At 45.8% G+C, this 25,946-nt stretch overlaps 1 protein-coding gene across 3 annotated transcripts; it reads left to right on the forward strand.

Moving 5' to 3' along the window:
* The first annotated feature begins 1,625 nt into the window (after positions 1-1,625).
* CD34 (CD34 molecule) lies at positions 1,626-25,946 on the forward strand. 3 transcript variants are annotated; one of them, XM_005609830.4, is made up of 8 exons: positions 1,626-3,307; positions 13,126-13,296; positions 13,941-14,194; positions 15,234-15,314; positions 22,740-22,890; positions 23,140-23,192; positions 23,532-23,696; positions 24,255-25,946. In XM_005609830.4, the coding sequence occupies exons 1-8, from the start codon at positions 3,229-3,231 to the stop codon at positions 24,267-24,269; spliced, it is 969 nt and encodes a 322-aa protein (XP_005609887.2). In that variant the 5' UTR covers positions 1,626-3,228; the 3' UTR covers positions 24,270-25,946. The 3 variants fall into 3 exon arrangements, with proteins under 3 accessions (XP_005609887.2, XP_001491646.2, XP_023496556.2); XM_001491596.5 differs by having other exon boundaries at positions 24,400-25,946; XM_023640788.2 differs by lacking the exon at positions 23,532-23,696 and having other exon boundaries at positions 24,400-25,946.

Here is a 25,946-nt window from a genome sequence, read left to right on the forward strand (position 1 = left end):
GCTCTTTCCTCTTGGTTCTGGCTGAATGTTTGAAATAGATTCAATAACCTCTGAGATTTGTTCATCAGAATTTGGTCTGAGCCTTCTTCATCTGTGGCCCCTGTAGCCTGCCTATAGTGTACTTGAAGGCTACCACTGCATGGAGCTAATTTCCCACAGGACACTGTGGGGCACTGGGGCCGGGAATCTACAGGCCACATTTCCCAGGCTCCCTTGTCAGCTGATTTCTGGTTAGATTCTGCCAAGATTGGAAGGCAGGAAGAGGAAAGAAGAGACTCACTTCTAACTTTAGGTTCTCGTCGTCTCTCTCTAGCATCTGAACACCTCCACCACCAAGGATCCCTTCCTTCCAAACTGGGACCCAAACCTTGAGAGTCTTCAAAGACCCAAAACAAGTGTGCACCATGGGAGAAAAAGCCTCAGTTCCAAAATATGAAATTGGAAAATCAAAATGGACAAAAGTTTTATTATTTATTATTAAATAGTTATAAAAGGTAAACAGTCATGTAAACTGCAATTCAACAGTTTTATAGAAATGTAATAAGGTTTGAATTATAAGAACAAAATGAAGAATATGTTTTAAAGCAAAAAATTTTAAAACCATTTCCTTTTTTTTTTTTTTTACATCAAAGAAGTTATATTTAACGTGGCACGAGGGACTGTTTTAAATTGAGTGGTATGACATGTGTGTGTTTTGGGGCTGGAGTAGGGGGATGTTCAATGGTAAGGGTGGTCATGACCTAGAAGTCTAAAAAGGGCCTGACAGAGCCTCTCCCTCTATTTCTGTTGCACGCTCCACTATGTACAGTATAGTGAACATCCTCTTCTAGCAACAGCTTATGTGATGCAGTAGGGGAGCAGGGATGCTGAAGAGCAGTGAAGGAAAGCTAGAGCTTTGAAGAGACTTGATAACTCAACTCTATACGGGCTGTGAAGAAACACAGAGCTGAGGTCCCAGGGTGTACGTGTGTTCAGTGGCCAGAACCTGAGTTTGTAGGTGGATGGGGCAAGCTTGTGTGCGCTTGGAGTGAGTCTCAGTGACCCTGGAACATAGGGAGAGCAGCTGGTTATCATCTAGTATCATAGTTCTGGTACCATCTACAGCCTTGCAGGCCAGAGAAGAAACAGCTCTGGTTTCTCAGAGGAAGCAATTTGTCAGCCTCCCATGCCCCCTAGTCCTATCTTCCCTCCCTGCAGTCTGACATCCACTTTGTACCTAGCATGTCTTCTCTCCAAACTGGGGTTTCTTAAACTTTAGTGTGTATAAGAGTCACAGAGAATGCCTATTAAAAGTAGAAAGCACCCATGATTCCATGTAGACCATGCTTTGAGAAGCTCTGCTCCATAGAATTATTCCCTCTCCCCTCCGGCCCCAAAGCTAGTTAAGAAGTTCAGGTGCTAGAGACAAATTCTTTCTTGTTTCCATGGTCCAGCTAAGGGAGACAAATGGCATTTGAAGTAACCGGAAGAAATTATTGGGAAGGAAGAGCCAAGTGGGTCAAATTGGTTCTCGTATCTAGCAAGGATTGCAACCCCACATTTTGTTCACAGCCTCTCACCGGGTGTGAAGCAGACCCAGCTCCTGGAGCTGAGAGAGTTGGGGTGGAGGTGGGAGGAGCTATCTCCTTTGTTAATTGGGAGTCCCAAAGACAAAAGCCTGATTTAAATATGTATTTTGTAGCCCTTTCTGTCCTCAGCTGCAGGCCCTTGAGATCACAGTGTGGTCAGATCAATCACCATTTGCACTTTGGAACAGATTCATACCATACAGTGTGTTTTATCAAATTTGCATCTTAAGCCTTTGGTTTTATTATGTGATGAAAGGCTTTGTTTCCTATTTAAAGGAAAGTTAGACAACAAGATCAGAAGAGGGAGTTTGGGGGTTTGTTTTTAGACCTGCACACCCTTCTCCTGTGCAAACCAAACTTACAGTAGGTCAGAGAAGGGCCATAAAGATACACCTATATTCATAATGCTAGAGGGTCTGCAGAGAAGTAAATCAGAAAGGATCAGAGGGTGCTGGTCTGACCTTCCTCTCCCTCTCTGAGCTACGTGGCACAGACGTCATGGAAGAGCTGGGCCTGGGTATTCGCCATCCTGTGATTCCACCGAAGATCTCAGTGCATGTTCTCCCAGATTGCACCTTATCTTATCGCCTCCCTGGTGCCGTCATCGTCTCCTCCTGGCTCCTCTCTCCTCCAGTCTCTACCTCCCCAATTCAGTCTGTGAGCAGGCTGACTGCCCAGCTCAGAATCTCTGCAGTCAGTTTACCAACATCCAGAACAACCGGTGAGGACTAGGAGTTCCAGGATCCATCAGGTAGTCCAGGGTGGAGTCAGGCGAAGCCCTTTTTCTGGTGGGGGGGGGGGGTGCAAGATGAAGCCCTGAGAATCTCAGATTCAGGGCTGGAGAGAGCATGGCTGGTGAGAAGGCATCCCAGGAGCTGGGGGAGTCCTTTGTCTTATGATGATGGTGACAACTAGGATCAAACTATGTGGGAAAATGGGGATGGTCACAGGAAAAACCCCTCCAAATTAACACAAATTGACAGATCTTGCCAGAAAAAAGGTGAAAAGAAAAATCGACAAGGATGCTTAGGACGGGTGAAATGAATAATTGCAGCCATTTATGTGTCCTGCTCACTCTTTATGCTTCATTAACATGCAGCACAGTCTCTGTATGACTCGAATTAAATGCATCCGATTGGACACGTGGTAAGTTTCACCTGAGTAGCAAAATGCTCACACTTGTAAACTCAGGTCCTCACGGTAGATTTCTGTTTCAAACTTAAAAATCAAGAAAAACAAAAAGGAAAGGACAGGGAAAAAAAAAATCAGAGGAATCTTGCCCCTGCCTTGGCGACCAGCAAGGCTGACACAAAGAGGTTAAAAGTTAAGTGGAAGTTGAACTCGAAGAAGTAAGATGGGGCCTCAATTATAAAGTTGAACAAGATGTCTGGGACCGCACAAACCTCCACCTTTTTTGGCCTCGACGGCGGCAACCCCAGCCTCCCTCCGAACGTCCTCCGCCTTTGGGACTAAACGGGGAAGCTCACGTTAGTCGCAGCCAAGAAGAGGGGCCGGCCTTGCCAGGACTAGAGAGGGAGGGGTGGGGAAAAAGCAAGAATCGCCCACCCTGCTCCCGGGCGGAGGGGCGGGAGCAGCGCGTCCCGCTCGGGCGGAGCAGAGTCTTGGGCTTGTGCATCTCTTCGGGAGCAGCTCGAGAAGGATGCTGGTCCGCAGGGGCGCGCGCGTGGGGCGCGGGATGCCGCGGGGCTGGACCGCGCTCTGCTTGCTGAGTTTGCTGCGTGAGTATCGGCCGCGCGTCGCGGCCCGCCCCACCGGCAGCGGGGAGGGTCGACGCTCTCCCCGAGACGGAGCGCGCAGAGCAGAATTACGCGGAGGGAAGGGACCCCTGCCCCAACCCACGCCCCCACGCCCACGACTGCTCCTGGCTTTGGTGGGACGAGGGCCGTTTGAACCGAGCCCAACTGGGACCAGCGCCTCACCTGGGAATCGGTGGGGGTGGGACGGAACGGGAAGGCGACCACGCTGTGAGAGGGAGCCAGCCGTGGTGTCAGCCAGGCAGCGCGACTTCGGCTTCCCAGAGTCGGACAGGGCGACTCGCTCGAGTTGTTTCTAAAATAAAGTGCTTTGAAGATGCCAGTGTCTCTTCGCGTTGCCAAAGGTGCGGAGCGCAAAGTTGGAGTTTGAACCAGGAGAGAGGAGAGGAGAGAAGCAGGAAAGTTTTGCGGCTGATGGTTGATTCAGAAAGCTGTGGCCTGAAGGGTTGCTGGGAAAAGAGCACAGGCGCCCACCGACCACCAAGACAGGGGGAGCCAGAACTGGACATTTAAGAAATGAGAGTGAAGCCAACCTGGGACAGGGCCCCAGGTCCAATGCCCAGGAGGCCGGCTGAGTCAGGTGACCAGGGGAGTTTAGACTGAAGAACAGTCCGTGAAAAAGTTATTTCATTTAAGATGGGAAAGCTAAGTTACATCTCCCTCTTCCGACATCCACACTCATTCCACTGGAGAGAAAGTGGTGGTAGATGCAGTTCGCTCTGCGCCCTGCCTCCCATTCCCCACCACAGCCCCTCACCCTCGCACAAACTCAAACTTGTTACATTTGGGAGTTTTCTTCCCCTACCCCTGTCCAAGTTCTAAAACTAGTAGACAGGTCAGCAGACTAGTGGACTCTCCTCCACTCATCTGCACATGCCCTTACTTCTTAAGCTCTTGCTCTCACTTTGGTAAAAAAAAAAAAAAAAAAAAGGCATTCAATAAATATTTATTCTTAATTGCTTTCATTTGGGTATAACATTCTCCATCTCATTTCATTGCAGTTAGAAGGTTTCAGACATTGTAAGTTGTTCTCCCTTTTGCTCAAAATTCTGCTTCCAGCTCTAGGGCTCCCAAATCCTTGCTCTTACTACGTCCTAAAGGCCACCCACCATGGCCCCACAAAGTGACCTGAGTCAGCCAGCTTGGCCTCTTTGCTCTCAGTCTCCTCTGCTATCCCACTTTGGGGCCACCCAGTTGGAGAGGGACCCCCAGCTGGAGGAAGCTCTAAGTTAGGCTCTGGATTGACCTGTTTGGCGACCCCAGACATGCCCTTGGAGGCAGGGAAAAAGCTGTTGCTGAGGTGTTGAAGCCCTAGTCTAGAAAACTCCCCTGGGTGCTAGATTGCACCCTCATAACAGGGGTGAGTTGCCCAGCGGCTCAGATTTCCATCAGATGCTCCACTCTCCTTTGGCTACACAACTTGGTGATGACCTGGTCCTGGGCCCAGTGAGGCCCACCCTTTTCTTATTTCCTTAGCTGGCCAGTCTCAGTCTCGCCTTGGCTGCAGTACTGGGGGTGAGGGAAGCAACTTAACCTCTGCAAAACCTTGGGCTGATAGGCTGAGAATGTCAGTGTCTCAGCTTTGGGGGTGAGGGGTGGAGCATGGGTCCCTATTCTCAATCTTGCCAGACTACGTGGGCCAATTTGTAGCTTTATGCCTTCCCTGAGAGGTTTCTAGGGTTTTTGTTTTTTGTTTTGGTTTTTAATATTAGGAGTCATTTTCTGTCCTGCAATACACTGTGGGATAAATGAAATGAGTGACCGTATCTTGAAATGCTAACAAAGGGACTTTGCAGAAATTCTGTGCTATTGTTACTGTGAAAATTTAGGGCAGAGGGGGATTCCATGGTTCTCTCATCACTTACCCCGACAAAGAGCTTTGTTCTGGGAAGGTCCTTTTTCTGTCCCTGTGAGAAGTTGTCACGGGGGTGGGCACAGCAGCCAACCAGAAGTTGACTCTCTTTGTTGGAGATGGAGTGGCTTTGGGTGGTGACCAGAGTCAGGGTGGGGGCTAAGAGGTCATCAGGGAGCACTGCCACACCACCAGCTGGGAAGAGAAGCCTTCGAGGTCATTAGGGAACCCCATTTGTCAGGCCCAGGGTATCTGTTTCTTCCAAGCTCTCCCTTGCCTGTCCTTGCGCTCTCCATGGCAACGCCCCCTAGTCCCGCCTCTTCACATTCCTCTTCTTCCTTTGGGTCCTTCGTGCCTGCTGACCCCACACCCATATCCTGTCTGGGGCTCCATATAAGAGGGGAAAATAAAATAGAAAAGGGAAAAGAATTTTATCAGATATTTTCCAGAGGACAGAGGACTCCACCCTTTGAATCTCTGCCACATGGCGACCGAGGAGGAGCAGCCTTGGGGACCTCTGACTAATTCAGTGGTCCCCAGTGCTCCCCCTTGTAAGGCCTACCCAGCTGGCACAACCTTTGCAAATGCAAGCCTTCAGCAGCATTCCTGTTTGACTGATAAAACACAAACACGCCTGGGCGTCTTTTTCTTATCCCTTTGGCTCCACCTCCTGGGCCTCCTCATTCACTTGTCCTCCTTCCTTCTGAGTCTTTGTCTCCAAAAGCTGAGGGCAAGAAGTGCCAAACTGCAGCAGATAAACCCAGGCGCAGAGTCTTACAAAAACAAAAAGGAGGAACCGATTCCACTTCTTAAGGTCTCACTGCCCGATTTCCTTTAGACCCTGGGCTGGAGTGCCTGGGCTTAGTTTCAGGGCTGCATTGGTTACCCAGCTCCACCCTCAGGGTGCCCGGCCTCCCCTTCTCCTTGCATTTGCTTGATCTAATTAAATAGCCCCGAGTGTGGAGAAAATGTGAAGGTATGGAAAACAAACTAAAACACCGCCCTCCAAAAGAAAGTGTTCAGAGTTGCCAGAGCAGAATTTCCCTATTTTTCTGGGCTTTGACTTCTCTATTGAGAACAATCTCTTCCCTTCTCAGCTAAGAAGTAAAAACATATTATCTGTGATTTTTAGTCCCAAGGGCTGCTGACTTTGCTCAGGAGGAGGATGCTTGCTTCTTGGGAGAAGGAGATACAAACGGATGAGGATGTCTATCAGGTGTACTTGCCAGGACCTACACTCCGGAGCCCACCAGGGAATGAATCACTTCCCTTTGGACTAAAGGAAAAGGCCTTTTAGCTTGATTGGGAAGTCTGTTCCTTCCTGATTCAAGGGGGAAAAAAACCAACCTGGGAACCCACAACTGGTACCTTCTAGGGGAGGGGCATCTTTAGGTAGCTTGTTCCATTGTTTACAAAAAGGCCTTGATGAGTCTTTGGGTGAGAAAGCCTAGACCCCTGGACAAGCCTCAGCTGTGCAGAGGCAGAGAGGAGGGTGAATTCCCGAGCATGATAAAACAAAGTGAAACTTTATATTTGATGGGCCCAAGAAACAAAAGGCTAAAGGACTCCAGAGCCTAGAAAGAGTCTGGAGAGAGGAGGGAAGGTATCTGGAGCAATAGAGGAACAGTGGTGAGTGGAGGGTGGACAAGACGTGGCTAGGAGACATTCCTTGTGGTACGGCATGATGTTTAGCACAGTAATGTCTAGAATTCAAGGTTATGCTGATGTCTTTTCTGGGACGTGCTGTAATCTCATTCCATGTTCTCAAACCTGCAGTAAACACAGGCTAGCCTTATGTTAGTGGTGCTCTGGTGGGGATAAAGGAACGGGGGCCTGGCTAGCCCAGGGTGAAGTAGTGCAAAATGAGAACTGCTGCAGCCTGAGGACAGGGAGGCACAGAGCTGCGAAACAGGAGTCAGTGGCAATTAGGAAAATGGAAGGAAGAGGTGACTGGGAGAAACGCAGGCCCCCAGAGAAAGATCAGGATACTGGGGTTCGCCATAAGTGGTGCTGTTTGAGTATGAAAGGGAAGTGTCAGTACGCGGGGAACTCTCAGGCCACAGACACCTGGTTTGTGCTCACACCTCAGCTGAGCCTCTGAAGCGTGGGAAAGCATCAGCCTAGTTCTTTGTTCTAGTCCAGCAGGGCCCACACTCACGGCGACCCATAACAAGGATGCTTCCTGAATGCTCCCAGGAAAGTTGGGTGGTTCACTATCTCGCAGAATAGTTCATTCCATTAAAAAAAAAAACTCCATTATTCTAAACTTTGTTTGTAATGCTGTGAAATTAGCCTTCCTGTAACTTCTCATCATTAATTCTAATTCTATTCTTTGAGCTGTCACAGAGTTAATCTGATCATTCTTCCTGAACAATTCTTAATGACCTTTCTAGTCAGCCCCGCTAGATTATAAACTCCTGGAGGACAGGGATTTATTGAAATTCAGATGACACTAACACCTAAGGAATCTTCTCTTCTCTTGTAGTCCGCACAGCGCTGAGCACCATACTTTGCACATCACTAGTGCTTGTGAAAAATAAGAATGCATAAATAAGTGAAATGAATCTTGAAGAAAGTCATTTATTTTCCCTCCCCCAAGTTCTTTTCTGCGTCAGAGGTCAGCAAGCTTTTACTGTAAAGGGCCAGATAGTAAATATTTTAGGCTCTGGAGGCCATATGTGGTCTCTGATACATATTCTACTGTGTTTTATTTTACAACAGTTTAAACATGTAAAAGCCATTCTTAGCTCAGTGGCCATACAACAAACAGCCCATGGGTGGGATTTGGTTCACCAGCTGTAGTTGACAACCCTTAATCTAGATGAAATAATACTAGGTCCTCAACCATACGACTTGGTTTCTAGAACTCTCCTAATTCTGATTTTCCTCCCATAGACACTCCTAATGTAATAAATTCCCTTTTAAAATATAGCATTGAATGAGACCATCCACCTGGAGGTGGTTGGTGTGAACCCGCCTGACACGTTGGTGCTTACTCTGACCTCAGGCAATTATGCTAAGCATTCTGAGTAAAACAAATGAGTATGAGAGATGGCTCTGGCATTCAAGGCATTTATAATGTAACTGAGGTGACAAGAGCTGTACTCAGGAAACAGTGTGTGTGATTTTGTGCCAGATAAGTGATGGAAATACGTATCTTAAGGTCTCCGAGAAGCAGAAGGAAGGGGGCCTATACTAAAGATAACCACTGTTTCTTGAGCATTTACCAGACAGGCTAACTGCTTTAAATTTCTTATGTCCTTTCTTCCTCCAAACAACTAGGAGTTAGGGACCATTTTTATCCCCATTTTACAGATGAGGTTTAGAGAGTTGACAAAGTGTCCCCAGGCCACACAGCTAGAACATGATAGAGAAACCTTCGAGCATGGTCTGATGGCAGAGCCCAAGCTCTTGGTTTTGAGGCTCTGCTGTCTTCTCATCAATGCAGGCTGTGAGCTCCAGCAGAGGCCAGCGTGTCCCTTCCTCCTAGTACTGTATCTCGATGGGCTGAAACATGCAGGAACTCCTCCAAGAAACTCCTCTTGGGCCAGGTGCTAGAATTTGAAAGGTTGGGCAGAATGGGGCTGGCCGGCTAGGAGATCAGGAAAGAGCACCAGCAAAAACCTGAAACTAAGAGGGTCTGTGAAAAACAATACCAAGTACAGGAAAACACAGTCTCCTAAAGTACGAGAATTTAGTTATTTAGGTAGCAGAGCTTTCTGGATCTCTGAGAATTTGTAACCTCCCTTTAAAGACTAACAGAATCTTCAACTTACTAATTGTAGGTAGAAATCTTTTTTGAATGTGTTATATAGGCCTCTGCTTCCTTAGTGTACCAAAAAAGAGGACTTAACCTTCATGGATTCAGCTGTATCATGAAAATAATTTGGTTATGGTGCAACTAAGTGACATTGTTAACGCTTATTAAGATGTATATATTTATTTACTCCTACCATAAATGATTCCAGACTAGTGTGGGTTTTGATACTTATGTCTCTTTCTCATTTATTTGTTTCTTCATTTTTAGCTGTTGTTTCTCCTTATTTTTTGCTTCTAATAGTCTCTTTCTAATTTTTAGCTTTAGCTAGGATATCAGATAACCAAGCTTGTTAGAATTGTGTATAAAACAAGAATAATTGCCTCTGAATAAGTTCCTGTAAGTTAAATGCATGACTTTTACTACATGAATTCTGTGACATCTATTTGGCTTCTCAGAATCTTCATTTCGCTAATTTCCTAACACCTTGTCTCCTCCCCTTGTTCCCAGTTCTTGAGTTGAGATTAAATAGAAACCTAGGGTCAAATAGGGTAATTAGGGAGACAGTTAATAAAGATGGAATGAGAAGTAAACAACAGAAGACAGCCTTTCAGTCTGTTTTAAATTGCACTATAATCCTCTGCTGGGTTGGGTGTAAGGACTATTCCTTCAGTCTAGAGTGGAATGCAGTGGAGGCTTCATTTATTGTCTCAGAATCTGACTGGTAAGCTGCTATTACTCCCATACAGAGTTGGGGATCAGAAGCTCCGATAAAGAAAGGTCAGCATTTGATGGTTTAATGCCATGGCTATGTGTGTGGGAAGACAGGATAAAAAGAGACATGTGGTCAGTCTTGATTCTTACAAATGTCCTTCCTCCAAGACCCAGTCTCTTCATGGGAGCCCCATAAAGGGAGCCCTAGAGCCTGTGACACTGAGACTCCCTCACTGATGGTCCCTGCACTGCAGCACCTAGGTTAGGATTGGCACCCAGGGTCCTCCCGAGGTGTCCCTTGCTCTATGGTGGCTCATCATACCCCATTGCTCAGCCTTGCCTTTCTGCCCTCCCTCTTTGTCCTGTTTCTCCAGGGTCTCAGAGGCTTCCCTGCCCACCCTAGGTTCAGGGATGTGAATCTGAGGTTGGGGTCCCATCCTCATTTGCAGATGGACCCTGCTACCTGTTCCTCAGTGCTTGGCCCAGTGGTGGGTGGGAGGGGGCTGCTGCAGCCAGGAGCCCAGTCTCAGTGGGTCGGTAGCTGGCCTGGGTCCAGGGTTGCTTCATTCATCTGGCACAGGCACCTCTTTTCTCAGAACTAGCAGCAGGTCTCTCTTCACATCTGGAAAAGTTCAAAACTGTTTGTCTGGGTGAAGGAGGCTCTTGGGGAGGGGGTTCAAAAGCATGACATCACCTCAGCCAGGCCCAGTTTCCTTTGCGGAGAGAAAAGGGCTAGGCTAGGTTAAGCCAGATGGGATTCCCAGAAGTTGGTTTATTGGGGGAAGAACAGGAAAGGATGGGCAGGAAGAGCGATGCCAAGGGGGAGTTCCAGTGGCACTTTGGAACGGTACCTTGAGAGGATTGATCCTTCATGTCAGTATCGAAATGTTCCTGCCACCTGCCCCCTACAATGAACTCATACCTTAGGGCCAGATTGCTCAGAGGGGCCTATTTAAGCACACAAAAAGACTAGATATGCTTCCCCATCTATTTTATTTTGATAAATGCACCCCCCACCTAAGCCAGACAGGAGTGCATCCTTTTCTCTGCAGAGGTGTGGAGATTGCATCCTGATCCTTAGCAGTTTAGACCCCCTAACCCTTTCGCTACTTTTTTTTTTTTTTTGAGAATGATTAGCCCTGAGCTAACATCTGCCGCCAATCCTCCTCTCCTTTGTTGAGGAAGACTGGCCCTGAGCTAACATCCATGCCCGTCTTCCTCTGCTTTATACGTGGGACGCCTGTCACAGCATGGCTTGCCAAGTGATGCCATGTCCGCCCCCAGGATCGGCAGCAGTGAACCCCGTGCTGCTGAAGCGGAATGTGCGAACTTAACCACTACGCCACCGGGCCAGCCCCACTTTTGCTACTTTTACACAAGAGTCTGCTCAACCTCAGTGACCTCATTGCTTCTTGCCCTCACATGAACTATGGCCTTCCCTCTTGGCCAAAACCTTGGTAATTCAAGTTCTCATCTCTCAAAGGGAGATAGTAATATCACTTTTTCCTCCTGCTCATTTGCCACATAATATTAAGATATGATTGTTGTGCTCACCATTAACATCAGTCTACTTGCAGAGGTTAGGGAGGGAGACAGATGTGGGAGAGTGAGACTTGTCACTACCTTCAAGGGAGACATTCCTGGCCCAGGTTAATTGCCTTGAAACTAAAGCCTAACTTCCCTCTTGATGCTGAATGAAAGAAGAGGTGTCATTCTACATTGCTGTTTACCTGGAAATCTTTGAAAAATACAGAGCTATATTTCAATCAGGACAATTTATAGATAAGCTTTAGGGTGGCCTGGGTCTAACATTTATAGGACCCAAGCCAGGAGCATGATAGACATCCACATACTATATGTCTAAATACTTCAGAGTTATAAATGAGGCCAACTAACTGATAAATAAAATATCTTCTATCCTCTTACCTTGAAGATCATACCTTCATGGCCACCTAGAAAGCCAGGTGTGAATTTGAGATTCTGATAGTCTTGGAATTCAGTGCCACAATGTGGCTAAGCAAGAAGAGACAGCCCTTGGTCCCAGCCCACCCGTCCTGTCTTACCCATGAACTGGCCCACACTGTAGGGAATCTTGCATGCATGTAAGGGACAGCCCACCGCCCCCGCCATGCTTAAGTTCTAACCCTTCTCCCTACAAACAGCCACCCTTTGACCACTGTTAGGGCTTAGAGGTGCACACCCTGGTGTTGTCATTCACCCTCATAAGGATGGACTGGGAGAAAAGGCCCATGCGGGTCCTCAAGTGAGGAAAGAGTCATTTGTGCAAGTTCTAGGACTTCTGGTCTCCAAAGTATGATCTAGAAGAGAAGGTATATCCCTTTTGGCCCCATGGACTCCTCAAGGTTTGGGGAAGGGCAGGGCAGGAGAAGGAACACAGTGTGGGCTCTGAAGCGCAGGGTCCAGACAGGAAGCTTCTCCTCCCTGGGTCTAAGGATGGCACTGCTGGGAATCCCAGGAAACATGGAAGGGCGAGGACCCTCAGGAAGATCTTCAGAGATCCAGTAACATTATACTATAGCAATTTAGCATTTCTCATCTCCTTGATTCTCCCAACAATCCATGTAAGGTAAATAGGAAAGACCTTCACTTTAGAGATTAGTAAACTGACACACACACACACACACATTAAATTACAGAGTTGTGGCAGAGCCAGAACTAAGCTCTCTATCTTCCTGCTACATTTGGCGAGAAACCAGGCCTCATGTTCTTTAGTCCACCAGTTGGATTCCTAGGTCAGAGCTTCCTAAAAGAAATCTTGGGGTTGTTTGCTACAGTTCCTCAGCCAGAGGAAGGGAGAATTGATTTGAAGGCCATGAGGGAAAGAATGAGGGGAGTTTGAGAATGGGGAACTCTGGGAAGGATACAAGATTTTTAAGGAGACTACATAGAGATGGCGTGAATCTAGCAATGATTCCAAGAGTGAATATATTGGATGGAGAGTGACAAAAAGAGAGAAAGGGTACATTAAAAAGGAAATAGAGGCTGATCCTCCCTCACATTTTAGATCTTTGCAATATTTATTCAGGTGTAGTTTTATATTTTAATGTTTTACTTAACATATTATGAACATTGTCTCATATTCTCATGTTGCTATAGTTTTCATAGTTTTTTATTTGTAATGATTATGGTGCGTTAAGTGCATATGACATTTATCCTACTGTAGTTCATTTAGTTGCTCCAAGTTATCCCTCCTATAAATAATACTATACCAGATACTTGGTGCATACAAGCTTTTCCTTCTCTATTTCCCTAGGAAAAATCTAGTAGTGGGAAATTAGTCGTCTGCACACAAGGATGTTCTTTTTGCTGCTACATTGCCAGGGGCAGCAAGGGATTGTTCCAGATGGATTCTGCCTGAAGTCAAGAAATTGAATCAGGTGATGTCATGAGACTCCAGGACAATTTAGGTTCTGACTTTCCCTCCTTGTTTCCCTATAGCCTCTGGATTCACAGAGGAAAACTCGACTGCTGTTGCCACAAGGTCACCTGCTATTTCAGTTGTTCATACGAATGCATCCACCCAGGAAACCATAACAACAAGTACTCTTGGAAGTACAAGTGTCCACCCTTCCTCTCAGGACAGCAATGGGACCACAGCAGCCATCTCAGGTAGAGTGTTTGTCTCAGGCCCCAGAAGGATGTTGCTGGTGCTTGGGGAGAGCATTAGGATGTTTGCAGACTACTACCCCTCACTTCCCCCAAAGATGGAAACATACGAGCCCCTTGTATTAATGGCATCATGCTTAGGGTACCCTGAAGTAAGTTCTAGATAATTCCCCCTATAGTGACAGCTTCCTCAGGCCAAACGCCATGGCAGCTGATCCTGATCAGTAATACTCCTTGTCCTCTGCTCTCATGCTGAGTTCAGCTTAGTAATAAAATAAGGATCATATGAGGACTCTCTAGAGATCTCTGATCTATTCTAAGTGAAGGAGGTTGCGCATGGGTTCTAATTGAGGTTCTTCGACTTCTCTAGTGCAGACCAGCATCCAGCTCAGTCTTGAAATCTTGAGGGCACCTCTAATACATTCTAGATTATAGCAATGGTTCCAACAGCTGGCTTGAAGTGAGTTTGATAAGGGTTAGGACATGAAGTAACTCTTACTACCCCAAATTCCCTTTTCTGGCTTGAAGTCCATGCCTGTGTCATTATTTATAAGGTCTTCATTCAAGACAGTGAACTGAGATGTGTGTGTGTATGTGTGTTTATGCAAACGTGCACACATGCACACTTGTGTTTTGGTCTATTCCAGAGTCAACAGTCAACTTCACATCTACCTCTGCGATCACTTCAGTCCCTGAAACCATGACCTCTTCGATCCAGTCACAGAGCTCTTTAACCATCACAGTGTCTTCCACTCCATTCACCTTTTCAACTTCAGTGATGACGTCAAAGACCAGCATGTCACCTGGAAATGTTTCAGATCCCCTAGACAATAGCACCAGCCCCGTGACATACTCCACTAAACCCTCTACATCATTTTCTCCTACCCAAACCAAAATCAAGGTGGGTGAATTGGGCCAAAAATGGCAGATTGCCCCCTCATTTCATATGTATTCAAGCTCTGTCTTCCCCTCAACCTCTCTTCATCCCAACCAATGAGATTTGGATCATGGTGGAATTAGCATGGAAAATATGTAGTTTAATATTGCTGGAAGGGATAGAAAGGGGAGGAGGAGTCAGGTGGCAAGGCTGATCTGTGCCATGGGTATTGCATTTCTAGGGAGTGGATAGTAAAAGAGATCCTTGGAGATCCATCCAATCCTCTGTGGTTCTTTCTAGCACCTCTTGGTCTGGGCTTTGATTAGAGTCATTCTTCTTTGGGCATATTTGGAAACCATCCTCCACTTAATGGGGCTACTTTTCCCAAAATATTTAAGATAAATACCATTTCCTCTATGTGAGAGGGTTTGGCAGTTGTGCCAGGCATAGAGAGGCAGTGAGGAACTGAGTAGACCAGGGAGGTGAGGTCAACCTGCACTTCTCAGCCTTGGGGCCTGTGGCTGTCAAGAGCTTTCAACAAACACGAAGAAGGCATGGAAGCTGGGGGCAGGCATGGTGGGGGCGGGGGGAGCTGCCTGGTTTCTGTTTTTATAAGAGCCAGAATAGGATCTGGAATATCCTAGGGGCCAGGAGGAAAATGAATGTCACCGGCATCTGCCTGGCCATCTCATTATCTATTTGCCTGTATAGCCTTACTGCAAGTTTATAATTCACTGGAGGGAAAACAGCCCAAATGGGTAAAGATCCTCCTCTTTTCCACTTCTGCATCATCCAAGCCAACGTTTACCAAGATTGCAAATAGCTACTTGCCTATAGGTCCAGGCTAGTAACAAAAGTTTCAAGTATCTGAGAGGGATAGAGGATGAGATGGAGGAACAGAGCGTGATTATTATAAACTTCTAGTCCCCTAACAAATTTTAAATTTTCTTTTCTCTAAAACCTCTTAGAAGAGTAGCTTACAGAAATCAAACTGAAAAAGAGGCGGAGGAGAAATGAGGAGCAAAGACACTGGCTTATTTACTTTGTTTTTGTTTTAATACAGGGAGAAATCAAATGTTTAACCGTCAAAGACGTGAAATTGACTCAAGGTATCTGCCTGCTGCGGAATGAGACCTCCAGCTGTGTAAGTGAAACGCCTACCCCGCCCCCCAATTCCTTCCCCTCCCTCTCCTCCCACAATCCCTTCTGAACATCCTTAAGCCGTCTTGGACTGGACCGGACTTTGGTGGCGGTGAGGGGAGCTTGGCATAGTCTGGCTACTTCCAATACTGAGCTTTCGGTTTATGGAGTAAGAGGCCCCATCTGGTGGACACACAAGGCAAAGACAATTTTATTTAAATTTAGTTTTTACTTTTTCCCTTCTCTACAGTACATTTAATGCATATGGTCAGATTTAAGTTTGCTGCTGTTAAGAAAGTTCTTTGAGAAATATAAACTAGCCACCTAAAATACCAATTCATTTATTATTATTTACATGTAACTCTTTAATCTATATAGAATTTCTATTGCTGTAATTCTGTATATTCAATATACCCTTTTTTCCTAACAGTATTCATTGAATGACCCCCTCATTTGTTGACTGGAATGCTTCCTTTAGCTTATATTAAGTTTTTATATATCCAAAGTCATATTCTTCAGAGATATTGTACTCGTTCAGTTTGTCTTTTTTTGCTTGTTTTAAATTTTTAAAAATTATTATACTTCTACGTTACAGTACTTTTAGTGTCCAACCAGGCAGGTCTTTGCTCACTGCAATGTAAAAATGGAAAGCATTTTCATTTATTCTTTTAGAAAAACTTTAGAAACATCTTGTCAAGATCAAAAAAAAAAAAAAGCCATTAAAATTTTAATTAAAACTACTCTGAAATCCCTCCAATTTTTCTGGTCTTTTCTTCAGCATCTTGTTTTTTAGTTTAAAAATTTTTTTCCTGTAGGTTTTTTGGATTTCCTAAGATTATTTATAGTACAGATTTTCCATTATATATTCCAACTGATTATTTCTGGTCTATTAGAAAGTTAATTGAGTTTTGAATGTTTATCTTGGGTTTAGCCATTTTCTTTAACTTGCTTATTAATTCCAGGAGTTTTTTAGTTGATTCATTTTTTTTGTTTTTAAGGTAAGCTAGCATGTTATCTACCACCATGTATTGTTTTTCTCCTTTTTAGTAATTATGCCTCTTGTTTCAGTGTCATGTCTTATTGCATTGGTAAGACTGTACAGCAGAGTGTTAATTTTTAATGATGATAGCAGACCTCCTTGCTTTGTTTCAGTAAATCCAATTTCCTCACAGCAACAAGGCTCCGGATGAAGGATGGGATGACAGGAAGAGCGATATTTACTTATAGAAAAAAACATTTTCCTACAAGTTGCGAATCTATTTAAGGGAACTATGAATGTGATGTGTGACATATGTAGATTGGGAAGGGCCTGGGTAAAGACTGGTCTGTAGAGGGGATTGAGTTACTTATTTTGTCCATTCTGACTACCGATATCTTACCTGTGATTATAGTTGGGTCGCTCTGACTTACAGATCTTTTAAAATTATACCTAAGAGAATTATTTAACTCAGCATTTGTAAAAACAACAGGAATTGTGAACACATAAGTTTACACAATGGAATAACTAAATGCAATTTGCAAAACAGTTAACTTAAACATGAATATACAGTATACTAGTAACACTCGGTGTGTTTCTAGTGCTGGATTTTCTAGATTTCCAATTCTATTCATTAAAAAAAAAATTACCAAGCCCTTTGCTGATTATAGCTAGGGAAAAGGACCATCTCCTTTTTTTTTTTCCTATCGTCTTGATTGAGCACTCATTTTCCTATCATCACACAGGTCTGTGCCAGAATGCTAATTCTTTGTACCAACAATTTAGAAATAACTGGAGAGCGTTCTGTCTGCCCATTGCTCTTCAAAGTTCACATCTAACTAGGGTCATCATACAAGACAAGTGCCAGAAACTTGCTGCTACTCCAGAAATAACTCCTCTTACTGTGCTGTGGTCACTTTCTCTCTCTTATCTGTTTTGTGCCCCAGCTGAGAAGGCCTGCCCCCCCCCCCCCGAGATTTGGGGAGTATCTGTGAGTAGCAATGTGGAAAGAGAGCAGCCCCTCCAATATCCTAAGAAGGCTCTGTACTGCCCGCCATGAATCCACTCTATGGTAACACCTAGGTAGTGCTCTTGTTTCCCTAGTCTTTCTACCCCTGTTGATCCCCTTTTCTTCCTGAGGGCTTCTCTTCCCCAGCCCCCAAGCAGCAGTGCCTCCCCAAGGTAATTTTTCCTCAGTCAGCAATCCTCATTCCAGAATTTTTAGCCACAGCTTCTGAATGTGTCCCAGATTCCTTTTCCTTGAGTCTTATTGCATGCTTGTCTGATAATCAAGCTGTTCCAAAGGCTGGGAGGAGTGTAGAGCCTGCTAATTTTCCTTAAATTGCATTTGTACTTTTGGTATCAGAGGGCCTTAAGGTACTGGTTCTAACCGTGGGAAACTCAGGCCCTACTCACAGCCTAATGAGAAGCATGAAGGATTTAGATTCCCCTAACATCACATCCTTGAGTACTTATGTTACTTAGCATACTCCTGCATCTAGTATATTCCCATAACAGATATTCGCATGCACTGTTAGCTCTCCAGACACTTGTTCTGCACTGCTACCTACTGAGCATCCAACATGTTAGCTCTCGCTATGTGGATTATTTTGGCCTCCCTTCTGTACGTGCATTCTGTAGACATTTATATCCCAACCCCTCTCCTTTTGCTTTCCATCCTTGACCTCTAGGCAGAAATTCTCTGTATCAGCAAGGAGGAGGGAAGGTGATCCCACACTCTTCTCAAGCACCTGTTACGACATCTCTGAACCCTCATTAGCAGAACCAATCACTCCAAGTTTGACTTTTCTTCTCTCTGCTGCAGTGTCAGGTTAATTTACTTTTTTTGATTATGGTTTCCCAAATAATTTCCAAAATGTGAGATCACTTTACTCTCTTATGCTATACCCATCTGTCCAGGGGAATCCACCAAAAATAAAAATTTTTTAAATGGCAGTAAAATACACGTAACAGAAAATTTATCACCTTAACCATTTTTAAGTGTACAATTTGGTAGTGTTAAGTGCATTCATATTATTGGGCAACAAATCTCCAGAACACTTTTCATCTTCTAAAACTGAAACTCTACATCCACTAAACAATTGCCCATTCCTCCGTCCTCCCAGCCCTTGGCAACCACAATTCTGCTTTCTGTCTCTATGAATTTGACTACTCTAGGTATCTCATATAAGTGGAATCATACAGTATTTATCCTTTTGTGTCCGGCTTATATCGCTTAGCATAAAGCATTCAAGGTCCATCCAGGTTGTAGAGTGTGTCATAATTTCCTGCCTTTTCAAGGCCAAATAATCTTCCATTGTATGTATATAACCCGTTTTGTTTTTCCATTCTTCCATGGATGGTCTCTTGGGTTGCTTCTACCTCTTGGTTGTTGTGAATAATGCTGTTATGAATGTGGGTATACAAGTCTCTCTTCAACACTCTGATTTCATTTCTTTTCGGTATGTACCCACAAGTGGAATTGCTGGATCATATGGTAATTCTATTTTTAAATTTTTGAGGAAGCACCATACTGTTTTCCATAGTGGCTGCCCCATTTTGTATTCCCACCAACACTGCACAAGGGCTCCAATTTCTCGACATCCTTACCAATACTTGTTTTTTTCTGGGTTTTTTGATAGTAGCCATCCTAATGGGCATGAGGTGGTTTCTCATGGTTTTAATTGGTATTTACTAATTATTAGTGATGTTGAACATCTTTTCGTGTGTTTATTGGCCATTTGTGTATCTTTTTTGGAGAAATTTCTGTTCAAGTCCTTTGCCCGCCAATTTTTCTTTTAGAACTACCTTTCTTTAGAGCCACATGTGTTTATATGCAGAGGTTGTGTTTACTCAGCTAGCTCCCATCACCGTTATTCTGTCACACTGACTTCGTTTGAGACAGACTGCCTCCCGCCTCCTGATCATACCCCCAGCCCACGGCTTCCTTGCCCTCTGCGCAAACACTAAAGGTCAGTTTCCATGCAGAAAAAAATAGCTTACAGATGGAGGACTGATGAGGACAATATGTCTCCTGGAAAGATCCTGAGATCTAGAGTCAGCCTAACTTCTTGTCCTTGGTCAGCTGCCCACTTGTTGTGTGACTTGTAGCAAGTTCTTTAACTACTCTAGTCTTTCTATGAAATTAGGGGTTTTACCTGCACTGTCAAACTCACACCCAAAAAGTAAATAAAATTATTGAGAGAGAGAGGTGATTGGTCCTAGAATCTCAGCATGGGAAATATCTTAAAGTTCATTTAGAAAAATACCTGTTCCCCTCAACGCTCCAATGCTTACATGCTTCTTTAATGTGCAAAGAGTCTTTGCAAAGTTTGAAGATGCTATTCTAGAAAGGTTAGTTGGTTTTATTATTGTGGTTATTATTTTTGTAAAGTAATATGTGTGAGCACACGTAGTTAGGGGCTCGCAATTCTGATTCTCATGAGCAAAATGGCCAGGCTGTGGCTTCCTCCTGCCCACTCTCCCATGATGTCTGCCCACAGCCTCTCTTGGGGGAGGATGTTTATTTCAAGCATCCGGAGAAGCATTGTGCTTTGTTCAGGATCCACCTGCTCCTCTCCAGGCCGAAACACAATTCACCGATACTGTTAGATTCCAGAGTGGGAGGTTGGCTGCTGTTATTCCCTTGAATTTAGTCCAAGAAACTAAGCAAGGGGTGGAGGGACCCTGTGTGGAGGACAAACCAGTTGGGATGTTAAGTAGAACAACAGTTCAAGGAGTTCTTTTGTTTCTTTGGTACTATGCTTAGCGTAGTCTGGGTTTAAAATTATGTAAATTACACCTGCTTCTCACACTAAGGAGTCTTACGGTCTAGTCAGAGAGAAATGACAATAACAGCAAGGCAGAATATGGTGAAACATCAAAAAGTGGATTCTAGATGATATAGTTTATAAGGCATTTCAATTATTAACAGTAATAGTAATAGCTGCCATTTATCCAGTGCCCATGAGGTTCCAAACACCTTGCTGGGCACTCCTCATACAACACCTCTTTAATCACCGCAGTAACTCAGTCATCAGCTGAGGAACCTGACATTCAGACTAGTTGCACAACATGCAAAGAATCTAGTAAATAGCAGAGCAAAGGTCGCTGCCCAATCTGATGGCAGATAAGACTGGCTTCATTGAGGAGGTTAGATTTGAGTTGAGTGTTGAAGGATAGGGAATCCAAAGGAGAAGGTGGTGTTCTTCATTGTCTTTGCAACCAGGGTTGTGAAAGTCATGTGCTCTCACATGCCTGGGCTCCCTCAGGGTGGTACCTCTGGTCCAAAGGCCTTTCCCCACGAGCTTCTCCTGCACACGTTCTACCCATTCTTCTAGGCCTATTTTGGGATGTTTCTGAAAACCCCAAACTGGATGTGCACTCACTCCTTTGAATGTCTAAAGCACTTTAATTGTACCTTTCTTTGATACTTACAATGTAACTAACTCTGTGACCTCTTTGTCTCTGTGCCTCAGTTTCTTCATCTATAAAATAGGAAGGATAATAATACCTAGCTCATAGGGCTGTGTGAGGCCTAAGTGAGTCAATAGGTGGAAAGCAGTTAGAACAGTGCCTAAGACATAGGAAGTGTCATTTATTTTAATTGCCATGCATCCAAACTGAGAGCTTTGACCATGTAGAATTCATAGCTACCTCACATCCCCCCGCCCCACCACACACACACACCCATGACATATGCAGAGAGGTTTTCACGCAGTGTCTTATAGTCAGGGCTTGATAAATGTCAGAACAGCTGAATCTGGTTGAAGTGCAGCTTCTTAGGATCAGCAGGTTGAGGAGGGTGCCGTTTTGTTTGGCTCATTTAGTTACGCAGAAGCCCTGTCTCTCCCCCTCTCTCAGAAAGGAGATATATTTCAACCAGAGATACTTCGGAAGCCCGGAGCCATCCAGGCAGGGACTGCCCTCCTCCTCATCCAGAAGGCACGGTGCTAGGGAGGGTGTGGTGCCCGGGAGGAAGCCATGTAAGGCTGTCTGAAGAGGAGTGGGCCAAGAGAGGAAGGAGACTGCTGATCAGCTCCAATGTGGTGCCCAGATTACCTACAGCAAATGCTGTTTTAAAGTGCCAGATTTTTCCAGAAGCAAAGTCTCTATCCAAGGACTTACTGGGAGACCTACAAAATTGATCCTTTTCCTGAGAGGTGAAACAGCAGTGGCCTGAGAATTCATTTCACTGTGACCTTGACTCTTGGTGGCCTTCTGAGGCTGCTGTTGGACTCATCTCTCTGTGACCTGGAGGTTAGCTAGCCCTGCTCTCCCGGCCTCACCCAAGCCCAGTGAGTTTCACTGAGCTCCTTCAAATTCCAACTGATAGAAGAAAGCTGGGGCCTGAGGCCAGTCTTGACCTTGCCTTGTGCAGGAGCAAAGGAGCCTGGGTTTTCCTGCCTTAAAGCAGTAGGAAAATACCCAGGCTGCTTTCCAAGCTGGGAGGGCCCTCTGGCCTTGCCATGAGGAGCAGTCCTGCCCCACAAACAGGAAGCTTTCTCCTCCACAGAGGCTCAGTTCTGATGGCCCTCACACGCCCCAGCAGTTTTCTCCTAACAAGAAGGTTGTCAGAGCTGTTCAGGCATTTCCTCCTCCACCATCTGCCATCCGGACAGAGGAGAGAGTCTTGGTTTCACTTCCTTTCCTGTGCAGGGGAGGCCTCTCTGATCGGAGGCTGCTGGAACAAATTCTGGGGGGTACAAGAACAGGATGTTGGAAGGGCACAGCCAGCGCTTCCAATTCATCCCTTTCGTGGAACTCATCTTGTTGAAGAATTATCAGAATTTATCTTCTGAGTCTGAGTTCCGGATTCCTATGGGCCAGTCACCATCCTGGGGAAAGATCTATGAGCCTCATGTAAAACTGAGTTTCATGGTTTTAATGGAGAAGGGGTATGGAAAACTAGACAGAAACACCATTTCAGTTTGAGGTATGCTCTCTGTGGGACCCCTCTGAAAGTAAGAGGGAAGGGACTGAGGATCCCGTTGTGTATATAGTCATAGATTTGGTCTCCTCTCCTTGCTTCTCTGGGCTTTTCCTCCAAGAGGCCATTGTAACCTTGAAACAAAGAATTTTCCTCTTCCTTATTATTGCAATATTACTATTTTCTGTTATTGGCAATTTCTTTTGAATTTAATTTGAATAGTATGTGTGTACATAGACAATCCTTAAATAAGATGATGTTTCTTAAATTTGTTCTCTGACATCTTACAGTGCAACCTAAGACACTGGTAGATATATGTTTGGGTACTGGGAAATTTTTGAGTTTTTTCTTATTGTGTTTTTGCACATATATAGTTCTCAGTATTTTTTTTTCCAGTTGGAATTTTAGGGAAAAAGAGGATCTCTTTGGTTTAGAGGGTAATAGTGTGACTTGAATCAGAATTATTGCCTGAGACTCTAGATGCAGTTCAGGAAATCCTAGTAATTTCATCTCTCTCTTCCCAGGAGGACTTTAAAAAGGACCATGAAGAGGCACTGATTCGAATCCTCTGTGAGAAAGAACAGGCTGAGAATGGGACTAGGGTGTGCTCCTTGCTCCTTGCCCAGTCTGAGGTTACGCCTCGCTGCCTGCTGCTGTTCTTGGCCAACAAAACAGGTGAGGGGCACGTCTGTCTCGGAGGCTAGGGAGGGAGTGGGGCCGAGGTGAGAGGAGCCTGGGTAGAAATCAGGCATCTCAGCTCAGAGAGTGCAGATGCTGGAGAGAAGGGCAGGGCTGACTTTGGGAGAGGCTCTCCCGAGATGGACCACCCTGGTCATCAGAGCATCTTCTGGAATAGTGTAGGAGGGTAGAGCAGGATGAGTTGGTCCAGCTTCTAGATTCAGCAACCCCTGTTTCTAATTCTAGAAATTCCCAGCAAGCTCCAGCTTTTGGAAAAGCACAAGTCTGACCTGAGCAGGGTAAGTTGTCTGAGATGGTGAGTCTCAGAGGGAATACTGGGTCAAGAGAGTATTATAATTAGAGTAGGGGAGAAAGTAATTATATTCTCCAGACCTGCGCTTCCTACCTATCCATCCTTTGACAGTCTTCACCTTTCTGTGCTTGAACCAAAATTTTATGGTATGGCTTAATTGAGAGATATCAGTTTTCAATCCTGTTTAGAAAATCCCTGAGGTGAATGTCTTCTTGTGTTTATTCACTATTGGGTCCCACATAGGGGTCTAGTGTGGGCTGGGCTTCTCTTTTAGAACCCACGTTCCACAAGTAGCAGGCTGTCTTTTCTGCATCTTCTCTTCAAGATGGGGATCCAGAACTTCACTGAACAACATATTGAGAGCCACCAGCACTATTCCCGCAAGACCCTGATTGCACTGGTCACCTCGGGGATCCTGCTGGCTGTCTTGGGCCTCATTTGCTATTTCCTGATGAATCGCCGTAGTTGGAGCCCCACAGGAGAAAGGCTGGTCAGTTCTGGGGTCCAGGGCAAAGGAAATGAGGAAGACAGTGGTCCTCTGGGAGGTCCATGAATGTTATGGAGGGGGAGGAAAAATACCAGAAAAGGCACTTCTGTGCTCTTACACAGTGATATGTGTGCATGCACATATTGTACCCATGCAAGAGTCAAAACAATATATAGCAGGTTGGGCAAAGGGCACTAACTAGGGCCAGACCACCTGCTCACTGTGGTAGCAGATGGTTCATGTCATCTATTTATTATTTTCCCTGGGATAGTTCAGCTGGGTACAACCAGAACAGGCTGCTAAATCAGCCACTTATTTGCAAGCATATTAAACACTCACAGTGCCAACTTCCTCACAAGAAGAGGACATGTGGAAGGAAAATCTGGTCTTGAAGTGATCTTGATAAGAAAGGACAAGGCTGGGGTTTAACTCTTGGCCTCTGGCCTGTTACCCCCTCTAGGGACTAGTTTCACCCTGGGGTCTGCCTGGTTTCTTGTGGGAGCTGGCTATGGAGCTGCAATGGCATGGTGTGGTTCCTCTCCTCTGTCCTTTCTCCTCTAGGAGCTGGAGCCCTGACCACTCTTCAGGAAGAAAGGAGTCTGCACATGCAGCTGCAACGCCCTATCTCCCTCCTCCTTTCCTTCCCCCACTAGTGTCTCACTCCCCTGCTTACCAGATAATGCTCCTTTATTTATGCACTGTCTAGGGGGAAGAGCCTTGTTACACGGAGAACGGTGGAGGCCAGGGCTATAGCTCAGGCCCTGGGGCCTCCCCTGAGGCTCAGGGAAAGGCCAATGTGAACCGAGGGGCTCAGGAGAACGGGACCGGCCAGGCCACATCCAGAAACGGCCATTCAGCGAGACAACCCGTGGTGGCTGATACAGAATTGTGACTCGGCTGGGTGGGGCAAGGCTGGGCAATGTCCAGGGAAGCGGCCCCTCCTTGCATCTGACCACGTGCTGCCTCCATCCCGGAGGTGCCATCTCTTACCTTCTACCCTTTCCCACTGCACACACCCTCCGAGGCCATTCCTGGGGCCCTGCACTGCACCAGGCTGAGGGGTTCTCTTCACCTCGGGAAGAGGCAGATCACCCCTGCCCTTTACACACTCAGCTTCCTGAACCCAGACTCCGGGTCGTCTTTGAGTAGAGGAGTGATAGGGAAAAGGCAAGATGCAGAGAAGCTCCGGGGCGGCGGTGGCGGTGGGGGGGTTGCTGATCTCGCAGCATTCGCGCATGGGCCCCTTCCTCTCCCTCCTCCTCTGCCTCTCTGCAGGAACTCCCAGGGGAAAGCATGGGCTTTTCTGGGCTACAATTTCCTCCCAGGAGGCTTTGCCTTTTTACTGCCTCTTCCTTGTATTTTCTTTTTCTACTCAAGGGAAGCCAAAGCAACCTTTAATACATGCTCCCTTGTAATGATATAGCCAGAAGAACTTGTTGTCTTAAACGTCCTCCCTTACCCCTCCTCCAAGTCACTGTGGATTCCGTTACCAGCTTCCCTCCTGCCCTCTGAGTTCCTGGAACGCCTCATATCATCGTCTCCAGTCCCCGCCCCCACCCCCCCATCTGTGTACAGAGGCCTGCACAGTTTTCTGGCTGTTTCTGGAACTGGGCTCCAAGTTTCAGAACAATGTCCTGTGTCTGTGTGTGCAGGAGACAGGGTGGGGATGCGTGGACACACCTGTCCCCACATGTGGGGGCCGACGGGTGAGAGCAAACAGCTCAGTCAGTCCTGGTCTCTCTGGGGCTGCATAAGTCCTCTGCTTGGGCTCTTGTTTCTCCATGTGGGTCAGAGTGGACAGGACTGTGGGACCAGATCTTTGAGCTAAGCCTCTTGACCTGTCTGCTTCTGAGGAATCCCCTTGCTCTGACGTTAAGACCTGGCCAGACTGGGCCTTATCCTCAGATCTCAATGGCTTCCACCTCCCTCCCCTGACTCCTGGGTTGAGCTGTGGCCTCAGTCCCCCAGCAGAGTGCCTTCTGTCTTATCCTCCCCCACCCTGCCCCCCTTCACTGCTCTGTACCCCCATCTGGTCAGGACTCTCCAGAGGACCCTCACCACAAGCCACCTCCTCTGTGAGTGACCTAGGTCCTTGTTTTTATTTTTGTTTTTTTTCCAGAGGGGTGAGCAAGGATCCTGATTTCAATGACGGTTGGAAAGAGAGCTTTCCAGAGATAGGAAGATTGGGTGGATTTTTTTCTTAATAAAAAATGGTGTGTGTAAATACTGTAATTAAAGTGATACCAAAACACA

This window comes from Equus caballus, chromosome 5 (assembly GCF_041296265.1).
Source record: "Equus caballus isolate H_3958 breed thoroughbred chromosome 5, TB-T2T, whole genome shotgun sequence".
NCBI classification, from domain to species: domain Eukaryota; kingdom Metazoa; phylum Chordata; class Mammalia; order Perissodactyla; family Equidae; genus Equus; species Equus caballus.

Bases quoted from the DNA above. Each gene is read 5' to 3' on its own strand.
- CD34 (XM_001491596.5), top strand. From the start codon at position 3,229: ATGCTGGTCCGCAGGGGCGCGCGCGTGGGGCGCGGGATGCCGCGGGGC. The intron at 13,297-13,940 runs GTAGAGTGTTTG...GGTCTATTCCAG, and splicing joins GACCACAGCAGCCATCTCAG to AGTCAACAGTCAACTTCACA. The intron at 23,697-24,399 runs GTCAGTTCTGGG...TGCACTGTCTAG, and splicing joins GCCCCACAGGAGAAAGGCTG to GGGGAAGAGCCTTGTTACAC.